The sequence below is a fragment of the Pinus tabuliformis genome, chromosome X (assembly GCF_031772625.1).
Source record: "Pinus tabuliformis cultivar Carrire ecotype Pingquan chromosome X, CPIR1, whole genome shotgun sequence".
NCBI lineage: Eukaryota > Viridiplantae > Streptophyta > Pinopsida > Pinales > Pinaceae > Pinus > Pinus tabuliformis.
In genome coordinates this window covers 1,457,717,404-1,457,740,959 of record NC_142308.1, presented here as the reverse complement: position 1 = coordinate 1,457,740,959, position 23,556 = coordinate 1,457,717,404, and the positions used below count along the sequence as shown (strand labels likewise).

Here is a 23,556-nt window from a genome sequence, read left to right as displayed (position 1 = left end):
AAAATGTGCTCCCATAAGTAGCCATTTATATCTAACCAAAGGAGAAAGCAGTAAGATAACAAGTGAAATGCTTCATCAAGTAGATAATAAGATCATGGTCCTCTCTTCACAAGTTATGATAAACAACTATAACACAACATGCATAAGGAAATAAAATTGTGATTGCCCTTTTGTCACCCACCTATCAAGGTAGAAATAAAACAAAGACGCTTTTTTGGACATAATAAAAAAAAGTTTTGTGCCATAATGACATTGAAAACTTACACAACTTCTTGTTGGTTACCATTACTGTCAGGGTGCCAACCTTGAGAGGGATCCCACTTTGCTGCAGATGAACCCAAATCCTCAGAATTGGACTTTGTAGATGTAAATTGACCTTTGTTACGTTGCATCCTGCACAAAATAGCTAAATATAATTAACAGGCTAGATGAATCTGATTCTGCTGAGGTACAGTTTCTTCCATAATAATATCAAAAGAGGTGGTTTAATTATGAAAGAGCATGAGAACAACAGCCTCTCTCTAGGATAAATATCAATCTCTTAGACTGCACCATGATGCAAGTACAGCATCATTAGTAAGCAGCATGATCAACAATACAAAACATAATCTTGGCAGCCAAGAAGGTCAAGATTTCCTTTCCATCTCTTCCAAATTCTAAGCATTTCATATAAAATAGCCATTTCACATAGTGACATATATGATAATAGATTTTACCCCTTGATTCTACTCCTATGGCAACTTGCAACCAGTGTAGCAACTGACCTCCTAGAAAGGTTGTGATCAAGAACTGGATGTTTTACAGAACCTATATTCTCAATGTACTCTTATGCATCATTGTGTATCAGCATGCATTTTTAGAAGTAGCTTTGTTCAACCTGATGTATTTGCTTTTGACATTTGTAGAAGCAATACAATCTGATGTATCAACTGTTTTTGTAGAAGCAATATAAAGGTATGATGAGGTAGACTGCTTAAAGTGTTTCCACAGGATAAATATGTTCCAAAACATTCAATTTTACCACAACATAAACTTCAGGCTTCTATGTAAATAGCACACCAAATTTCAACTGGTCTTAGGAATGACTAATGCTAAATAATTGAAATTGACTAAGCTTTAAAAGAAATGTACATCCTCTAGAATCATTTAGGAATGTAATTGTTCAGGACCATGTGGTACACATTATTTTGTCACATCCAGGCAAATAATATCAAATCCGGACCTTTCACTATCTGAAGAACTATTGTCATCAATCTCTGAAGAATATGGAAGAAGTACCTCTCCATAAAAGATAAGAATCCTAGACTACATACTTTAAAAACCCTATTTTTGGAGATCGTCGCAGGTTGCAGCATTTTAACCTGCAACATCGCACCTTGCATAGCTAATATCTTGCATTGCCATCATAACTTTCTTTATCAAAAAGTGTGTCGGTCTTTTTACATGGGTAAAAAATAAAAAAAGGTCACAAAGCTTCCATTCTAGAAGCCTCGTGGAGGTATCTTTCCGATCAGTGAGGATATGGACTCGAATCCCTGCTCAAATGGTTCTCATCCCTACCATAGTGGATCCCATCCCTTCCATTGTGGATCTAATTCCTACCTAAGTGGATCTCAAACTTCCATCCTTGGCCTATAAATACAACACACTCAAAGGGAAAGGGGCTGGCTTTTAGACTTTTGAAGTATACTTTCACTCTGCTAAAGTATCCATTGAAGGCTTTTGAATGCAAGGTTGGAATCAAGGACTATTGGGAGGAAGCTATCAACATCAAGGCATTGGTTGTAACTCTCTCATTTTCCTTATTAATACAAAATATATTTCTTTCCCACATATGTTCTCTTATTGTGCAAATATTGTAATAGAATTCCTTGATCATCTATTTAGATTTTGTTGAGTATTTTATATATCAAATGCTTTGATTGTTGGAATTTCTAAGTCTAACTGTTAGAAACCCTTCATGTACTTTTCTGACTTATTTCTGCCTACTTGTCCTAATTAATTAACAAGTTATTGAAGCGAACAAAGTTCCTTCTAAAAATTAATTACTCCAGAAAACATGGAATATATAGATATCCATTGAGGATATAAATATTATATTAAAATGAATAAGAATAGAATGAATGATTTACAAATGTGAACGAGAGGCTTGCTTATATACCAAGCAAGTGTCTCTTCATCAAGAGTCATGTCCTATTAGACATGCCTCTTCAACCTAATTACTAGCTTAACTAACTATTATTTATGATTATTATCTTTTACATTATATTTATATTATTTATATATTTTATTCATTACATTGCCTCCTTCCTCAAAAAGCTTTGTCCTCAAAGCTTGTTGATGACAAAAGGCTTGATCTCTTTTTTGGCTTCAAGCATCTTTCTATCTTGGAACAGTCATCTTCGTCGATACAAGCTGATATGATCTTCTTAGAGACAAACAAAATTGTCACACTGAGAAGGGATCGGACCATCCCAGATTAATCTTCTGTATAGTACTCTGATCACTGGAATTTTGTAACAACTTGTTAGCATAAGACTGGATTGATTTTACGTCATTATTCTCTGAAACATCAATTTGTTGTTTCTGGTCTGAATGGTCCCGATACGTAGCATGGTTGAGTTGTCTACTCTCATGATTCGGATGTCGATATAAAAATTTTAAATTTTCTTTTGGCGAAGATGTTGTTGAATTGGTTATGGAACATTCACTTGGGATGTCTATTATCTAAACTGCAACATCTACGTGTGTCATTTCTTCAACTGACTTGTCTTCTTGAGCTATCATATTCACGGGATCGGTTTTCGTTCCCTTATTTTCAATTTGAACAGTTGCGACTAGAGCTTCTGATACTTCTACTTGAGTGACTTGTTCCAACTTATCTTTTAATGCTTTCTTATCCTCCTTAAGTTTCTTAGTTTGATTGAGCAGACTTTGATTATGGTTTTTCAAACGTAAAAGTTCTTTGGTTTTTGATTCATCAACCTTATTTTCAGTGTTTTGAATTTTAAGTTTTTCATCTTTTAGATCTCTGATTTGTTCTAATAAATTTTTATTAAGGTTCTTTAAATGCAAATTTTCCTCTTCTTGTTCTGATAAATGCTGCTTGAGTTCTTTCTTTGAGACTTTAGTCTTCTTTACTTGTGCCAGTAATTTTTCGACGTGGTCCTTGAGACAAGAAATTTCTTCATCCTTTTCCATTATTTCTTTGTAATGTATATCCACAAGATTTTTATGTTCGCAATCTAACACTTCCTTGCTTTGTTGAATTTTGGCTATTTTGTCATTCTCTTGATCTTTTAGTTGCACTTTCTCGGTACACTGGATAACATCATTCTGTGGAAGTGATGATGGATATAGAGAATCAATGAAGGAATTCATTCTCTTTCTCTCCTCAACCCGTCACTCCATTCTTGTAATTAATTGTTCTATATCTCTTGCGATTGATTGTTTTTGTTCCCAACTCAGGGATTCCATATTTTTTTCTTTTTCTCTTTTATTTTAAATTTACTTCTCTTTTTTTTTTAATACCTTTAAAGCTTTATTACTCCTTCAAAACTTATCGTTTATGCGCCTTTTTTTTTTGAAATAATCTCTCTCACTTTCTGTTAAATAAAATTGAACCCTAAACTTTATATTCCTTTATCCTTTACTTATATCTTTGGCCAATTCTGATTTTTTTTTTTTCTCTCTTTTTATATAATTTCTCTCTTTTTTTTATATGATATATTCTCTCTCCTCTTTTTTATTTATTTAATTATTATATAATTTCTCTCTTCTTATTTCTTTTTACTCTTTTTATAAAAATTTTATATAATAATAATTTTTTTAATATATATAATTATAAATTATATATATTATATAATTTTAATTTATATATATTATAAAATTATAATTATATAAAATTTATATATAATTTTTTTGAGACCCGCTTTTCCTTTTATATGTAACTATATAAGGCTTATATAGTATCCCTTTTTATAATTATAATAATATTTCTTTTTCTCAAACAATTTGGATGAGACGTACCGTCACAATCTTTAGATTTGAATGATCAAAATTATTTAGATCACACATTTTTTCTCCAATGTTATCAAAATAGCTTTTACTTTTAAAATGCCATGGGTTGTTTTTAAAGCCTCATGTAAAAAGTAATATTTACCTTTCACGTAAGAGCTTTTGTATCCTTGTTTTTTCTTTAACTTTTAAAATACCACGGGCTATTACCATGGGTTGTTTTTAAAACCTCTGTTAAAATGTTCTCCACGTAAAAAGTAAAACGCATTTTTTTATTTTTTTTCTCTTTTAACATTTTAAAATACCATGGGTAATTACCATGGGTTGTTTTTAAAACCACGGGCTTCTCCACGTAAAAAGTTTTAAATATACTTGGTATAATTTTAAATATACTTGGTATGAGATTTTTCTTTTACTTTTTTTTTCTTTTTTTTTAATTTATTTACTTTTATATTTTTTTTGGTTAATTTTTTTTATGGCCAAAGGCCTAGAAAAACGGAGAAAAGGAGAAACTGCCAAATATTGAGCAAAATGCTTCAATTGTATGGCGACAAGGTTGACGAATTTCGATAGCCAAACGTGACTCCAATACCAAATGAATAAATAGATATAAATATTATATTAAAATGAATAAGAATAGAATGAATGATTTACAAATGAGAACGAGAGGCTTGCTTATATACCAAGCAAGTGTCTCTTCATGAAGAGTCATGTCCTATTAGACATGCCTCTTCAACCTAATTACTAGCTTAACTAACTATTATTTATGATTATTATCTTTACATTATATTTATATTATTTATATATTTTATTCGTTATAGTTATTTACCACGTAAATACTGAAAATAAATAAAGTACATGCTCAACACATTACAAATCATCAAATGAAGGAAACAAATACTCAACACATTACAGATCATCAAATGAAGGAAACAAAACAAGCACACAAGTGACATCGTTGTTTTTGGACCAATGTCCCCGGAAAAACTCAATACGGGAAAATCGGTGCAGCTATCGGAGAGTTTTACTATTATGCAGTTTCTGAATACAATCTGGGTGCCAAACCAACTCACTCAACAGAGAATAATCTCGGCAGTAGTACCTCTCAGCCGAAGACAGATGTTTCAGCTGAAACCCCAGATAAACACTCTGATAGCTCCCAGCTCCAATCTGCCCCACGAAAACCCCAGCGTCTGCTTCTAGGGACTGCGTCAGCCCTTCCTGGCCTAGTGTCAGCCCAGCATCAACCCAATAACCCCTGTGTCAACCTCTGGAGGCACTGCATCAGCCTCTAGAGCCTCTGTGTCACCCACGTTGGCTCTCTGAGGCACTGCGCAACCCCTGACTGCCTCTGTGTGGGCCCTAGCTGGATCTATGTGGCCTTTGGTTGGCTCTGCGTCCCTCTCTCCCGACTTTTGTGCTGATTCTCCCGATACCCTCTATGCCTCTCTGCTTCTGTATTCACTGCCCCTCAGCTGCAACTCTGATCACTCTTTCGACTTCCTTAGCAAACCCTGCCCCAGAAAATCGAAATCTTGATCAACTCAGTGTGTTCTCCAAGTGACCCTCAAGCCTTCTCTTATACTTTTCTCATTGACAATTCAACGGCCGAGATTAAGTCCCTAATCAACAGCTAAGATTAACTCTGGCTTGATCCATGAACTTTGGACCCTTCTAACCAATGTTAACAGACTCGGAATCGGCAATAAATCGGCGAGGCAAAAGAGCTAAGAGTTTTAATCGGATCAGGGAAAAATCAGCAAAAAATCGTTGAATTCATTAAATAAAAATATACACATATATTGAATTAAAAAAACCATTTTTCATTAATATTGGGTAAAGGCATGTCCAAACAATGCATAATATCAATAATGTCCAAAATATCATGAATAAATAAGTATCTCATATATGTTATGAGTCTAAACATGATCCAAAGCACTGAGTCTTGAGTCCTTAGAAGCATATGCTTCTAAAAGTTTACAAAAAACTGCATACTAATCAAAAAAAAATCAGCAACTAAGAGTCTAAGGCTCTTAAGAGTGAGAACTAGAAGCGATTCCTTCCACTCCTTTGCTTGCTTGACTCTCAAAGTTCTCCAAGTCATGAAGGCTTAAAAGAGGAGGCTCATCTAATTGAACCCAGTCTGCCGCATTTGTAGCTTGCAAATCTATCTCTTCAAGGTCGATTGGTGAATGATCCATACCTGTCATTATCATGAGACATTGAAATGTGAATTAAAGTTTCACTTTGAAGTTTGAAGTTTGAACTTTAAAGTACGAACTAGATTATGAAACCTTCAAATTCAAGCTCTCGAGTCTCACCTAGTATTTGTTTGTTGCGAAGTCGTAGATTGTAATGGACAAATACAAGGTCATTCAAGCGTTTTTGTGTCAATCGGTTGCACTTTCTTAGAATGTATTTTCTCAAACATGCTCCAATTGTGTTCACAACCTGAAGCACTGCATGCTTGGTTTAAGATTTGAATGGCAAATCTCTTCAAATCTGGGCTATCACTACCAAAGTTTTGCCACCAAAGACCTAGCAAGTGGTAAGGGTTTGTGAGTAGAACTGTAGAAGTACTAAATAGTAAAAACTTAAAAAGATAAGAAAATTTAATAAAACATTTAACATACAAAATAAAGTTTAAACTTTAAACAAATTTAATGAATTGATGAAGCCTTCAAGTTGGGTACCTGACAACATCTTAGACCTTTGTCTTATAGCAATGGTATAGGCAAACAATTTAGATGGTGCCCAATAATCTTGTAGTTGGGAAAAGACACGACTTTGATGTTCTGGATCAGGGAAGCACCTTTCCATGCATGTCATAAGTCCTCTTCCAATCTCCCCATCCTCATTAAATTTGCTCTTATCATAAAAATATTGTGGGTTTAAGAAGTACCCAGCAGCATGTAAGGGGGAATGCAATTGCCTATCCCAACGTGCATCTATAATGTCCTAAAGAGGCATATACTTTGTCTCATCATCCCCATATCTTCTTTTGATGGCCTCCTTTGCGAGATCCATCGCAACATAAATGTAACCCATAGTGAGTTTGTCACCATCAACCATCCTGAAAGTTCAAGCATTCAAATTTAAAGAAATATGAAACATTGTAAATAAAAAGAAGCTTGAAATGAAATTTAAAAAATGAAAAAGTTAAAAGACTTGAAGTACCCAAGAACTCTAACAAGGGACTCCGTCACAGCAATAATCTCTTCGGCATCTTTCCAGAAACCATCATTAAACACAAGTGCAGCAAAATTTCAATGCCTTCAAGGGTCTTGGAATGTTTAGATCCCATCCACTCAAGTCCCAAGAACATCCTCAGATTTATCTTTTGCTCAACCACAGATTGCAAAGATATGAAATTTGTTGCAAATCTAGTCACTGCAGGTCGAACAATTTCTTTACCTTCAGTGTATTTTCTCATAGCGTTTAGGAAAATAGTGTGGTTGTATAGGTATTTGGTTATGGATTTTGCCTTCTCCACAACCTCATGTATCCAATGAAGCTTACCAATGTCCTCAAGCATTAAATCTATGCAATGGGCAACACAAGAGGTCCAAAAAATAGTGGGGTGCCTAATCTCAAAAAGTCTACCAGCAGCCATATAAGTAGCCGCATTATCGGTGACAATTTGTACAGCATGTTCTTCTCCCACTTCTTGAACGACTTCCTCCATCACTTCACAAATAAGTTGGGCAGTCTTAACCTTGTCTGAAGCATCCACTGATTTGAGAAACATTGTGCCTGCGGGACAAGATACAAGGAAATTTATTAAAGTTCTATTCCTTTGATCTGTCCATCCATCACTCATGATGGTGCACCCTGTTTCTACCCATGATGAACGAAACTCAGCTAGCACAAGCATGACATCTTCAGAACTCTCTAACAACATATTTGTCCTAAGGCTCTCTGATGTAGGGGCTTTGAACCTTGGACCTGCAATAGCAATTGCATCAATCACAGCTTGCAAATAAGGAATTCTGGCACAGTGGAAAGGTATGTCAGAATAGTACCAAAAGTTAGCAATGGCCTTCCTTCCCTGACTATGGATATTTTTTTTCCAACCAACGGCATCCAAGGTAGGTTGGGAACCGAGTTTTGTGCGGGGAGCAAAAAAGGTGTTTGTGTTTCCACCTCCAGTGTTGAAGGAAGGAGTCGAAGGACTCGTATGGCTTTGAGTTTGACTTGGCCTTGGAGGCATGTGAGGAAAACTTGGGAACGGCATTGAGGATTCAACAAAGTGAGGTGACATGGGGCTAGTGGTAGAAAAACTATCAACTCCAAGAGTTCCTATTTCAGTATTTTGCTTTTCTTTCTTGGCATTATGCTAGTCTAACACATCAAGGGCCAAGGTTGCTTGGTATTTGACATTATCGTCAACCTTGCTGCAAAGACCTATATCATGGCGAGGTATTTATGCAAGGTGGAACTTGAATCTATAAATGCCTCCACTACATTTCGTTTTGCAAAATTTACAAAGGAGCCTGGGGTCTCCGGGAATCTTGTCACAATAAGCCCAAGCAAAGTCCTTCTCTCTCGGCATTGTTGTTACTTTGAACTTGTGTTTAATTTGTGGCTTCTGTTAATATTTGGAGTCGTGGCTTCTATTTAATTTGTGGCTCCTGTGAAAGACAACAAAAAATCAAATTTAAAAATGATCCAAAATTTTGAAATATGCTAGATATCTAAAAAATTAAATGAAGACAGATGTCAATAAACATATAGAAATGTTGCCTTTCAATAAAACCAGAAAAACATATTGCTTGATACATGAAATGCAGGTTACATATTGCTTGATGCAATAAATTATAAAACCAGAGTTTGGTTGAATTTTTGGAGAGTTTTAACTTTTGATTGATGTACTTATTGATTGTAATTATAGTGAGAAAAGCAAACCTGATATGATGCAGGTTTTGTAGGATGAGACATATAATCTGTGTAATAAATGCTCTCTGTTGGCAAGGAAAGCTAAAGGAAGTTGTTAATAAAAGTCCCCGGAGTGAATGCTTGGCATCTTTGCACAATCTATTGTATGTGATACTTGATAGTTCATGATACTTGGTTGCCTCAAATTTTAGAGTGTAGTACAGCGGATTCTTGTATCACATATGCCCTTAAATAAGAATTTTTTTTGGCAGTGAACATGTAGCTCAAAATGCCTCTACAAATAAGCAATGGGATAGATTTTGTGAGGACTTTCATACAGCAAGGGAAATGATTTAAGATTCACGATCCAATTATATGATTTTTGATGCATATATATTATAATTATATATTTAGAAAACATGCAGAACCCTGGTTTTTTCAATGGAGCACAACATAGATCTAAAAATTGCCACAAAAGCACACCAAGAAAGTGCCATGTCATGTTGAAAGGCCAAAGTGCAGTACTGCCTTTTAAGTTTTACTGGTTGAGAACAGTCATAACAGCGGCACAGATGACATGTGAAGCAGACCAACAAATGGCACATTAACTGCTTGAAAATTCCTTGAGAAGTGCTTCTCCTTACCAAGAAAACATACTCAACAGTCAACACCCTATCTCATGTGAAAGAGATCCAAAAACTATGCTCTCCATCACACCAACAGCAGTAACAGTAGCATCCTCCTCTAAGGTTGACTTATCTCTCATTAAATCTCAAAAAAGGTGCTTGGAATAAGTAATTTTCAAGCTTGTTTATTGATCATGCAAAAATTAAAATAACAGAAAGTCTTCACAGGTGAATTTGACTTAGCCTAAGGTGTAAGCAACCTCCATATGTTGGTCCTCCATGTGCATATCCCAAGAACGTAGCGCTTAGGGAGTAAGCTACCTCATTAGACGTGGATTTGAAATAGATCTGATATGCTTCATATCAGAGTTGGAAAACAGTGCAATTTGTTTCTCAAAGGCAATGGAAAGTTATTGTATCAAGCAATATGTTTTTGGCATTTACAAAATGTTAAAAATTTGGTGCTTCTTTAAACTTTTCAGATAACTATCACAATTGTAAACTGCCCTATTTTCCCATCTCTTGATACATTATCATCTGAATGGATTGCCATAATTGAGCACCTTAATTCATAATCAGAGTTCCATTTACCCAAGTACTTAGCTTGATCCCTGTAGGATGTTGCACCTTAGTACTACATAATCTACGATTCTACATGTTGCTCAATAGGGGAAAAAGAAAGGTCAGAACTCAAGGCAAATAACAGTCACAGTGCCACACTGTTAATACGTATTCAGGGCTAGAAATACTGCTGTAGATAACAAATTTCTGTGAGTTTGCAAGTTGTTTGCATGATGAGACAGGTCCACCGTCCACATTTCAACGGTTAGTGGAGAATGCAATCTGAAACTTTCAGCCCATTAATACAGATTCTATGTTGGGTTTGAAATAAGATTCAAAATGAAAACCTCTGCTTTATTTACTGCACATTACAACGTTGAGAACTTAAAAGGAATACGTCACCGTTCACGCAGGTTACCTCAAGGCTCATGTAGGTATATCTCAACAATCTGGCTCTGCAGCGTCGAATGCAGCTCTGTGGCTCTGCAGTGTAAACGTGTCAGTCAACAATCAGGCTCTGCGGTGTATGGAATGCCTCTACGGCGGTGTCGACTCTGCGGTGTCTAGAGTCTGGACTCAAGACTATGAAACAGCTCTACCACGTAACTGATAAAGTTATAAACGCGACAATCCGAAACCCAAAACCCAATAAACCCTAAACCCAAAACTGACGGGACTCCGGAAAAAAAATGCAGAATCGGAAAAATCAGAATAATCACCATACTCGCAAGTCAAACTCGCGTTGACCATGAGTCAAACTCGGTCAACGCGATTTGACTCGCAAAGGTTCGACTCGGATCGTTTCATGGGCAAGCAGAGTTGGAATCGCGATTAATCGGCAAAATCGGCGATTCTTGTTTCACTGCTTCTAACACAGTTTTATATTAATTCACATTTATATTTTATTTTCCCTAAGTTTAGACTTAGGGACTCCATTAGAAATATTAATTATTTTAATATCTCTCAAACTGTTTAGAATCTTCCCAAACCATTTCTGGGTATTGGAGATATCACATGCCTTAGCCTCTCCACCAAATTTCGTGGCTAGAGCATATTCGACGCTACCCCAAATCAACACTCCCTCTTAGCAAGGACTGTGCTCTAGTAATACTCCTCACTGAGCAACCCTGATCATCCGACATCAATCCCTGTGCTGATGTAGGCCTATTGCCCAACATCCTCTGCACCACTGCATCATGTACTGCTACCCATGGCCCCCACTACCACTGCTGCATCTGTACGGCAGCACCCTCTGCATCTGTGTTGCTGCCCATGGCCCTGCCACTGCCACTATTGCATCTGCACTACAACCCCTCTCATCATGCTACCCATAGCACTGCCACTGCTAATAGCTGCACTGCAACTCAGTTACTGAGAAGTAAGTAATTTATCTCCCAACACTGACATCTCCGTCAAGCTAGAAACACTCCCGCTACTGAAGCTCCCTCTGTCACTGTCAAGTGCTCCCTCTCTGACCTCTACGCCACTGTCACAACTCTATGCATCTCGCACTGTTGCCTCACGCTGTCCTGGAACTCCTGCACTGTAGCTCCCTCTCTCACTTCATTTGCATCCATCTCTACCAACATCCACCAGTCCTACTACTCTTCTTCGAAGCTCCCGTAGCAAGGTATAATCCAAGAGCTTAGGTACCTCAAGGATCCTGCCCCTCATCGCCTGTAGTCTGTCTGACTACAACTCGATGTCTCCCCACTTTCACTCAAGTGATGTGTGAGCACTCATGGCACAATCATCATCTGTCTCCAATTCCTTCTCCGCCCTTGTTGGCACAGCCTTGGTCTCGGAAGCCTCTCCCTTCTTCTTTCTCGGACGCTGGCTCGCATAGTGATCCAGTTCCCCACAGTTGAAGCATTTGACCTTGGATAGGTCCTTCTTCTTCTGTTTCTCCTGCTTTCCCTCAGATGCTAGGGCAGCATCCTCCTCTTCCTCCTTCTTGATTCTAATCCCCTTATCGTTGTTTCCCGCCTTGCTTAGCCTTCTGATCTCGTCTTGGTGAGAGCCACCCACATTTCCTCCCAATCTGGAAGGGTTGCCCGGCCCAGTATGCTTTGAACAAACACCTCCCAGTCTTCTGAGACTGCGTTCAAGGCTATCCTCACCATCAATTCTTGATCCGGCGTGGCTTCTATGGAAGTCAGTTGATCCCAAATCTCCTTCAATCGACCGAGGAAGTGGTCAATCTGTTCTCCCTTCTGCATCTGGTATGATCGCAATTGATTTTCTAGTAGCATCTTCCTCTGCACGAAAGTATGTTGATACAACTTCTTTAGGGCCTCCCACATCTCATTTGATGTATTCTCCTCAGCAATGTGTGGTACTACATGGTCCTTGACCCCGTCAAGGATGATGTTCTTGGCCCTCGTTGTCATGCCCCTACCCTGGCGGTAATCTTCCAACCGCATGATGGGGGGTGTCGCACCACCACCCACTTTCTTTTTAACAATACTTGTAAGTGTGAACTACGCCTACTTTCTATACTTAGTTTATTTTTCAACTTTCTTAAGTATAACATTCACACACAGAGCAGAAACGTTCAATTAATCATCTTCATCATTATTACCATTTACACATATGCATAGTGGATATTTTAATGGTCGGGGCAACTCCTTGAAATATGAGTCTGTCCGACGATAATAACAGTTTACATAAAATATACAGTTTTACAGTCTTTGCAAGAAAACCCAAGTTTCCTTGGTACAATATCTTTCACAACCGTTAAACCCAGCCTGCACCATTCAAACTACCCGAACCACCATTAGGAGTGCCCACCGATTCTACCGTCCGTTACAACTCGTTCACCATCGCACTGTTTAGTACGTCATTCACCTACAGCTCTCGTTTAGCCAAACGCCCTCAACTCATTCAGGCGGACGCCCTCGCCCGTTCAGTCGTTCAAGCTAGCGCCCTCGCCCGTTCCGTCATTTAGACCAACCTCGCCCATTCAGTCATTCGGGCAGACACCCTCGCCCGTTCGCCTTTGCACAACTCCGAACGACCTCACCCGTTCAATTGTTCAGGCGGATGCCCTTGCACGTCCTCGCCCGAACGCCTTCGAACGATCGTTCAAACAAACACCCTCGCTCGTTCGCCTTCAAATGACCTTGCCCATTCTGTCGTTCAGACAAATGCCCTCGAACACCCTCGCCCGTTCGGTCGTTCAGGCAGACGCCCTTGCCTGAACGCCTTCGCAAGACCTACGGCTCCGTTTTCTGCGTTTGTTGCGGCTCCGTGCTACGGCCCAAGAGTTCACCTGCACTTCGCCCAATTTCAGGCTCTCCAAGTAGCTCGCTCTCCTAGGTTGCATAAACACTTGGAAGCTTTGCTTGATTGATCTTTTCCACCATTCCAATGCTTTGCCCGCACATATAAACTTTCCACCGCCCAACACTTAGTCATTTTTCAAGATGACTTTCGCGTCGCATGTTGGCACGTCTCCTCTGTTCGATCAACTCGTCGCACCGTGCGGCCGCGCCTCAACTTGTTGGTTACCACCCAGCTCGTCGCTTGCCCGTTCATCATGCGCCCACCACCAAACAAACCGCAACCCGTGAGCATTACATTTGCCATTGCATCCTCGTACTTATAATTATCAGTCGGGTCAACTAGAACCGCTATTGTCCTCAAGGCGAATTGCTTGAGACGGTTCTTGTCTAGAACGGATAAGATTCTGGCCTTCCAGACTATGAAGTTTGAGGCTCCGTCCAGTCTGTCCTGGTCTCTTACCCCGTTCACTGCCATCTCACTACTCCTCTACTTCCCTTCTAGAAGTTCTCAGTGTGACTCCCTCTGAGCCTCGATTTCCCTCCTGGAAACCCCTCTACCAATGTCGAGATGCCCCCACTTTGATCCTTAGTGCAGCTGCACCATTGATCCAAATTTCTTGGCTAGAAATCCTCGGTAGCAACTCCCTCCTCCTTGGTCTTTCCCTGTTAGGTATTGTTCTGACTACAACACCCCACCAGCTTCACTCTGCAACTTACCCACAGCCTCCTAAGCCCCAGCAAACTGAAGGTTAGAGCTTCTAGGCTCTGCGCAATCCCAGCACCAGCAAAATTCGCACCTCCTAACCACGGGCGTCAAACCTTCCTGACTAAGAAAGATGACCAAGCACTACGTAGGTCGAGTCTGCTCCCCTCTGCCACCGCGTTAATCCTCTTCCCAGCTCAAACTTTATGACGCAGGCACTACGTCACCCCTTCCTTGCTGCTTTTCTGCTAGGAACAGCTACTGTCACTCGGGACAGCTATTTTCTGCTGCTGCTGCTCTGCTCAGCTAATGTCCTCAGTTCTCCTGTGATCTACAACCACGCTCTGATACCATGTTGGATTTTCTAAGTCTAACTATTAGAAACCCTTCATGTACTTTTCTGATTTATTTCTACCTACTTGTTATGATTAATTAACAAGTTATTTACCATGTAAATACTGAAAATAAATACAAGTACATGCTCAACACATTACAGATCATCAACTAAAGGAAACAAAACAAGCACACAAGTGACACCATTGTTTTTGGACCAATGTCCCCGGAAAAACCCAATGTGGGAAAACCGATGCAGCTATCTGAGGGTTTTATTATTATGCAGTTTCTGAATACAATCTGGGTGCCAAAACCAGCTCACCCAACAGAGAATAATCTCGGCAGTAGTACCTCTCAGTCGAAGACAGATGTTTCGACTGAAACCCTGGATAAACACTCCGACAGCTCCTAGCTCCAATCTGCCCCACGAAAACCCCAGCATCTGCCTCTAGGGACTGCGTCAGTCTCTAGAACCTCTGTGTCACCCACACTGGCTCTCTGAGGCACTGCGCAGCTCCTGGATGGCTCTGCATCCCTATCTCCCAACTTCTTTGTTGATTCTCCCAGCACCCTCTCTGCCTCTCTGCTTATGTATTCATTGCCCCTCAGTTGCAACTCTGATCACTCTTTCGACTTCCTCAGCAAACCCTGCCCCTGAAAAACGAAATCTTGATCAACTGTTCTCCAAGTGACCCTCAAGCCTTCTCTTATACTTTTCTCATTGACAATTCAACGGCCGAGATTAACTCCCTAATCAATGGCTTAGATTAACTCTGACTTGATCCATGACTTTTGGACCCTTCTAACACAGTTTTATATTAATTCACATTAATATTTTATTTTCCCTAAGTTTAAACTTAGGGACTCCATTAAAAATATTATTTATTTTAATATCTCTCAAACAGTTTAGAATCTTCCCAAACCATTTCTGAGTATTGGAAATCTCACGTGTCTTAGCCTCTCCACCAATGTTCGTGGCTAAAGCACATCCGATGCTACCCCAAATCAACATTGATTAGTTTTTTCTTTCACTCTGCTAAAGTATCCATTGAAGGCTTTCGAATGCAAGGTTGGAATCAAGGGCTATTGGGAGCAAGCTATCAACATCAAGGCATCGGTTGTAACTCTCTCATTTTCCTTATTAATACAAAATATATTTATTTCCCACATATGTTGTCTCATTGTGCAAATATTGTAATAGAACTCCTTGATCATCTATTTAGAATTTGTTGAGTATTTTATATATCAAATGCTTTGTTTAGTTTTTTGTTGGTGATATTGCAGGTTTTGGCTTTGAGGATCAAAGGCAGAATGGGAGCTACAACAAACAAAGGACAAGCGAGGACAAACTTCAGATTACCACATATGTCCATCTTTACATTTTCAACAATATTCTAGGGAAAGCTTGTATATTTTTGTGTGTTTTGTTTTAGTGTTTGGTTTCTGAACCTAGGGAGATTTCTCTTGTTCGCAAGAGGGATTAGTCCACAACACCATGGTACCTGCAATTAATTTCTCTTAGAAATTACATAAATGGAAACATCAAAACGAATTTGAGAAAATTTTAAATATTTGTTTTGGGCAAATACTATGTTCCTTGTATAGCAGCTGGAACACAATCCCTTTTTGTCTTTCTTTTTTGATAACTTCTGATGCCATTTTCACCAGCAGCAGAGAAACAGGTATGGATTGGAAACAGCAATTTCAAAATGCTAGCAAAAAAGGAGATAGCACATCTACATATCAGTGTAGTTTGACTTGCCTGAGACTTGCGATTCTTGTAGAGTCTTGGCTGGAGCAAATACTTGCCTAACTCGTCCTTGAAACTTACCACTCACCAAACTCGTGGGAAACTTGCCATGCTTACCAAGGATCCACCACAAATTCACCATCAAGCTCACCATATTTTTTGTGCACAGAATTTATAATATTTTAAGGCGTTTTTTGTATTTGTCAAGTCTTTGTTGAGTCTTCCCGAGACACCAAATCTTGCTGAGTCCCAGGCCAGCCCAGTCTTTGCCAAGTCCGGGTGTGACAACATTGCTACAAATAGAGGAATGATTAGGAAGATAAAATTTCATATGCATAGTCTGCACATAGATGTATGGCAGGAACTTCAAAATTTTCGTTTTTACTGCTCTTACTTTATTGTGTTTTCTTTTTAATTTAAATAGCCCCCAATCTGGCATACTTGTACTGGAAATGCTGAAATACCCATTTGGCGTTTCCTGATTTGGAAATGCCACCGACATGTTTCAGTGGTGTTTCAGCTCTGTTACCCCTCCTTTTAGCAGAGGTACCCATAGTAAAGAAATTTTTGCACATAGCAGTTTGTGGTGTGGAATAACCCTTTTTTATGATCTAGTTGCATTCTCATTTTGGGGTACTTTCACGTTTCCCAAGGCAGATCACCTTGTTCAAGACACTTTACGAATTCTGACGCATTGCTCACACCTACCAAGGCAGTTTTGTGGTTGTCTGTGAACATTTGGACACCTCCTATGCATGCCACATGGAAATTGTTGGAGAGTTGTCCTCTTTGTTCACTTACAGGCTGATTTCCACATGATTTGTAGTTTGATTTGCATTTATGACAAGAGTGCGTGAATTCTTGGCATGGACGGCGTGATGTGGATGATGTGTCACTCTCTTGACACCACTGGAATAATGTGGGTATGGCTTCGATAAGATATCTTGAAGAACAAGTGAGCTGGAATAAGGATAAATTGCATTATATTTTGATGTCATTTTGTTGTATGGGGGTTTTATAACCCAAATTTTGATTTGTGAAGCATTTTTCGTACCTCATGGAGTGCCTTGACCGTGGGCCTTCATTTGGAGCATTAATTGGAGGTGTTTGACCATTATTTACTTGATCTTTCGATCTGTTAGCATTTTGTCGCCTCCTTGATGGAGTATCGGCACACTTTCTTGAGGACGTTGCACTTCAGGAGAACATTGGAGTCATTTTGACTTGGAAGTTACTTCACCATACTTGAGGCAAGGTTGCATGGAGGTGGAGTGCTTTTGAGAACGGGAGTGTCAAGAGTATGATTTTCCAAAAATTCTCGAGTGAAGGTCTACATTATACAATTTCTCAATAACAGGAACATTATTGTAATTTCTCATGTTGTGGATAAGGAGAATAGTTCTATCTTTAATCAAGCATGGTTCTCAGCAGAGCATTTAGACATCCCCGCACATTGGCAGCATCATTGGGAGGGTTATATCGCAGCCCTCAATGAATCTCATGTCCATATAAAAGAGGGGGCTGATGAACTCCTTTGGACCCCTGCTGAACACGGCACATACTCCCCGAAGGCGGGCTATCCCATTATTCACATCAGGCACAGACCGCTTGTTCTCATGGATTGGTGGGGAAAGATATGGAAGCTCCGAGAACGAAGCTCTTCATGTGGAATGTCATTTGAAATAAGACACCTACTGGCTGCAACTTAATGCAGCGATCTTTCTTCGGCCCTACCTAGTGTGTGCTTTGTCAGCAGGCAGAGGAATCTAACAACCATCTATTCCTATCCTGACCGATGGTAAATCATCTTTGGAATCAAGTCCTGGATGCGCTGGCTCTTACTAACAGATGGCATGGACAAAATGTATCAGATGCTTGGGACCTTTGGCGAGCTACAAACCGAAACACTAAAGTGCACTGTCTACCACTCCTCATTTTCTGGTCTATTTGGTTGACAAGGAATGGGATCATTTTCAGAGAAAAATTGGCTCGATGGTCGTCCATCATCACAAAAATTATTGCAGCATATCATGAAATCCCTGAAGAAGATAATACACCTGTAGGTCGTGTTGTCTTACCTGAAACTATTGATCAATCTATTCCCTGGGCCTACTTTGATGGCGCGGCACAAGCACAGGGATGTGGTGGGGGAATCCTACTTCATAAAACTGAAAACCACCATTACAAAATACAAATGGGGTTAGGCTTGGGAACAAACAATTTTGCAGAACTGATCTCTCTCAGACATCTACATTTTGCACTGCCGCATGCATGCAATCATTTACAGATTTTCGGTGACTCAAAAATCATCATCAATTGGTTCAATAACATTTCTACTTGTCATGTGCACACTCTCAGGAACATACTGGATGAAATCATGATATTAAAAGCACAGTTTAATTATGTTTCATGTCAACATATTTACAGGGAACGTAACACGGCTGCTGACCAACTTTCCAAGGAGGCTGTGGCACATCCCAGAGGCCTGTGGTTAATTCAGGAGCAGATTGGAGATGATCACTACCAGTACTATCATCGGCCATATATTGATAGGGCATATCCGAGGGCAGTCAGGCCCTAAATTATTTTGCAATTTTCAGCAGTGTTTATAACAGCTACTTGTTGATGTATTGTATATATTTCTTTCGTGCCTTTGGACTTATCAGTATACCCTGCATGGTAAATTATGTACAGATCTATATATTTTTGCATGGCTATGGCCAATATTTTTGATATTTACTCGAAGGCTATGGACAACAGCCTGCATATGCCTTTGGCATCTACTACATGTAATTTTTCAAATTAATGAAAAGTTGTGATTTTTCCTCTGGGCAAAAATATATATATATATATATATATATAATTATCAAAATTATCAAGATATTATCGCCACACCTATGCTCATCGATATTATCACCAATTTTTATCACAATATTTTCCTTGATTTGAAATTATCACAATAATTTAGGTTGCTAAACGACAGTAAATTATTACCCTGCTGCTAAATTTGCTGAAATAAAAGATTCAGGTCAGGTTGTTTGGGGTCATTTTCGGTTTTATTTTGCTGAGATAGCTCTAAGGGTAGTGTCAGCCTTGTGGCCATTTTTCAACCAGCAACAACAAACAAGGGAAAATCCATAGTTTTATTTGCCATCAACTAAGCATTTATGGAGTGGAGATCTACTCCAATATACCATATCAATATTTCAAGGTATATAAAAAAATTTGGCCTTCCTTTTCTTTGTTTTCAAGATCTAGTATAGGGTATTCAATGTTCATTAGATATAACTCTTTTTTCCCTCTTTGAATGGAGGATCTAACACTTATGTAGCTAGGGTAATTTAATTGGAGCATTTTTTATGTTTTTTCAATTTTTTGGATTTGTATTCTAAGTTTCCCTCCTTTTTTTGTCCCATAAGTTTACAATTTTAAATCAGTGCCCTAGATTCTACACAGTTCAAGAACCAAAATAGCAAAGCCATTGGATCCAATATGCGAGTATGGTCTACCCTATGAGGGTCATAATTGTTGAAAAATGTAGCTTCGGTACTTTTACTGGCAAATTATTGGAGACAAATTTCATTTTTACGCTAGACAGGTCGGCTTCAAAAATTTTAGGTCGCCTCCATAGACAAAGGTGGCTTTTCAACGGTCGTGACCCTTCACTTCAACCACTATAAATATAGCCAAGTTGGAGGTAATTTGAGCATCAACTCTCTTGAATCACCCCTAAACATAGCATAAACACTTTTGGAGTAACTCAAAAACTATAACATCATACTGGCTCCATTTACAAGTATGTCCAAGTTTTCGAACTAGGCAAAGCTTGCTACACAATCAATTTCCACGTATTCCAAGAAGTGGCTATTTTTATTAGTTCTCTTATTTTGTAGAAGCCAAAATTTTGAGGCCTACTCTAGTTATATATTATTGGTCATTGTGAGTTCATGATGCCAATGACTATTTCTAGCAACCTGCAAGCGATTTCATGACACTGCTATTTTTAGCAGATAGAGTTTCAAGATTTGCATGTCGATTCTGATCACATATCCACAGGGTTCCTTGCAGCAAAACAAGTCCTAATGAGATTGTTTACATTGATATGTGAGACATTGCTATTTTTAGCTGTGTCTATTTTTAGTTGTGCTATATTTGGCAATGGTCTCATAGTACTCCTTTTCATATTCCATGTTTCCTATCGTTCAGAAGTTGAACTACTATATTTGGCATGTTTATTTTCAGCAATTCTCTTTATATCAACTGCAAGGTGTAATATCAAGGTTCCAATGTGTAGTGGTGAGTCAAGCTCAAAATTGAGTGGGTGGATATGTTCTCTTAGTTCTTCACACGGCAGATATTCAAGGGGTTTCCATTTGTGTGAGGTCTTGTTAAATGTACCTTGTGCTAAAACCGAGTCAAAATGTTAAACAAGACATTACATTACAATATCTCTATTATATTGGGTTAGATCGGTTTACAGTTTACTATTTATGGGCCCATGGTATTACATAATAACTTTTTAAGTTCAGGTAATATTTTATATTATTTAAATATATTATATTTTTTACTATGTTAAAATACTATTATGATATTTGGATGATTTTGATACAATACAATTTATTGTTTATGGACCCATGGTATTAGGTAACCCATTGTGTTTGGTAACAACTTTTTAAAAGTGGGTAATATTTTATAGTATCCTTTACTTCTTATAAATTCAGCATATTGAGCCAACATTTAAAAACGTTGACATACTTTCTTACATTACATTATGCCTACACACCTCTCCTATAATACTGGGCTGTAGAGCACCTCTTGGCGCAATTAATGTGTCTGATATTTTAGGAAATTCTACTATTCAAGGGAAATTCATGTAGGTTTTATTTTTAGTATAATTTACCCTTTTCACAAATGCATGCAGCTAAGTATCGAAAGAACATTCACATTATAGGCATGATTTATTCATCATGAGGAGAAACAAGTGGCAGATTTTAGTACCAGTGCATTGATTAGGGTGTTTTCAGTAAGTTATCTGGTGGTTACAGCTAGTAATAAGGGTGTTACTTGGAGGAAGATCATTGTGATAATAAATTTCCAGCAGTTTGTTATGATTATTGTGGGAAGCCTAACACTGAAGGTTACTACTTCCAGCGGGTTTTCTCATATATTTGGAAAAACCAACTTTGTGCTACCAAGAAGGGTGATTCTTGTAGGTGTATTCTATAGAGGTTTGTGATGATGACTGGAGATACAGCAGTTTGTTGCGGAACAAGCTTTTTGTTTGGGGATGAAACAAGCAGCTTGGAATGATAACACTGACTACACCTGACCAATCCACAAGGCGTTGCCCACATTAGCATTGAAATCATTGTTATAGCAAGTCCTATCACTAAGTTTAGCTGACAGCCACATCACTGTGACAAAAGTACTATATGCTTGGCCCTATTTCAGTATATTACTGAGTGTACATGCAGAAACCAGCAGTTTGATGTGATATCATCCAATCAGAACAGGTTTATGCTGAGGAGAAGCACATAAGACAGCATATGCTGCACATGATTATTGCTGAGATAAGTTATTTTAGCAGGTCATTTGTGTATCCTAATTTTGTTGGAGGTAACTATAGTATCATGGGCAGTTTTGGTTACTAGTAGCAGTTACAAACAAGAAAGAGAGTCCACTGTTTGAGGATGAGTGGTTATTGCGCTTAGAAGGTGACACAAACCAACAGTGTGGTCTTCATGCATTTTAGGACAGCCAGGCAGTGGGTTTAATGCAATCTGGAGGAGGACTTCTACCATAGAAAATATCCCAACAAGCAGTTAAGTTTGAGTACATAGCCTGTTTCCAGCTAGATAGGGTCACATGCAAGCTAAGTCACCGCGTTCGTGTTCCTGTTCGACTTCAGTGACTTTGAAATTTGAATAAAGTTCGACACTTGAAATTTTGAGGACAAAATTCAGCATTAAGTTCGACATATTATAAATCTGAATATATATAAAATTAAAGTTTAAAACACATATCGGCAGAGATAAAAATACCATGCCCATTGCCAAGTTGAGCCACTGCATAGGTTAACTATGAATTTCCATAAGCCAAAACAAAACTCTAAATCACTAAGAGGATAAAATAAAATATAATTTTATCTATTACTTAGCATTATTAACAATATCGATGAATCATTCAAAAACTGAAATAGGCCAAAGTAAAGATGTCAGATCCATTAAACCATTCTTGAGTGGATTCTGGAACAATCACAGAGCATTAATTACAACTGCAGAGCATATCCATTAACGCAGACAATTCATAGATAGCGAAGACAGAATTATGATAAGAGGCAACTCCTACATCAATGGCAGTGTGCAGACAAATTTGGGATAAACTATAAATTGAAAACGTGAACTCTAATTTACGTATATATTAATACATTCATTGAAAATTCAATGGCAACATGCACCACAAATGTAAGCACTAAGTAAGAAAGACTCTGGGATTAAATTATGCCTCCCAAACCTAAAATCTAATCTTTAGCATTGCATATCTACACAAGAAATGGAAGAAGGCATTATTATCTAATATTTATGGAAGAGACATGCGTCTGGGTTTGAATTTGGTTGGATATAGCAGTGAAAACACATTGAGATCAGATGGATGTCGACTGCAATGGTTCTATCAAATCAGTATACGCTCCTCTACGAATATAGCATCACCTATATCATCTTTGCAACTTGCATTTGTCGTCACTATGTCTGTCAGGATGCAGTGGTCGACACACGAGAGATTAGAATGTGTTGTACGTTGTAACTGGCTGCGACTGTGAGGTTGAAGAGGCAGAATAAAACTGCAAGCCTGTGGTGTAAATTTAGGGCTATAGTTTTTAAATAAAAACTAATTATTATCTGATGAAAATTACCCGAACACAAGATGAATGTCATCGATTTTAATGTGACTTTTGTAATCTTGTTCCCGTTTGAGTTCAAGTTCGTATTCAATTCAAGTTCGGGTTTGTGTTCGCCTTGATGTTTGGCGAATCTAATCGAATAAATCCAGCAGGCAGTCAAGTTCGATGAACTTCAAATTTCAAGGATTTTGTTCGCCGAACACGGTGACTTAGCATGCAAGTAATCAGGATTCCCATCCTTTCTCATGCACAAGTACAGCATATTAGTCTAGGTTTCCATTCTTTTTGGCCTTCTATATCTACAAGGTCGAGAAGACTTTGAGGAGGTTAGACACTTTTTTCTCGAGCAGATCACCTTTTCCACAATTTATGTGTGTATGTCGCATCTTGTACCTACAGTAGTATCTTATTAGTTACAAAAAGCTTCATCAGCATTACCACTGCCATGTTTTTGTAACCAAATTCCTCCTACTAGTCCTCATCTTTGAGATCCCTAAACACCTCAC

General features: G+C 38.4%; 1 protein-coding gene across 1 annotated transcript in view; it reads right to left on the bottom strand.

The window, feature by feature from the left end:
* LOC149145507 (GATA transcription factor 28-like) overlaps window positions 1-23,556 on the bottom strand; it is a 227,125-nt gene that overhangs the window by 91,480 nt on the left and 112,089 nt on the right. The window contains exon 4 of the mRNA XM_089450569.1: window positions 265-393. Coding sequence (XP_089306695.1) covers window positions 265-393 — 129 coding nt within the window. The remainder of the gene's footprint in view (window positions 1-264; window positions 394-23,556) is intronic.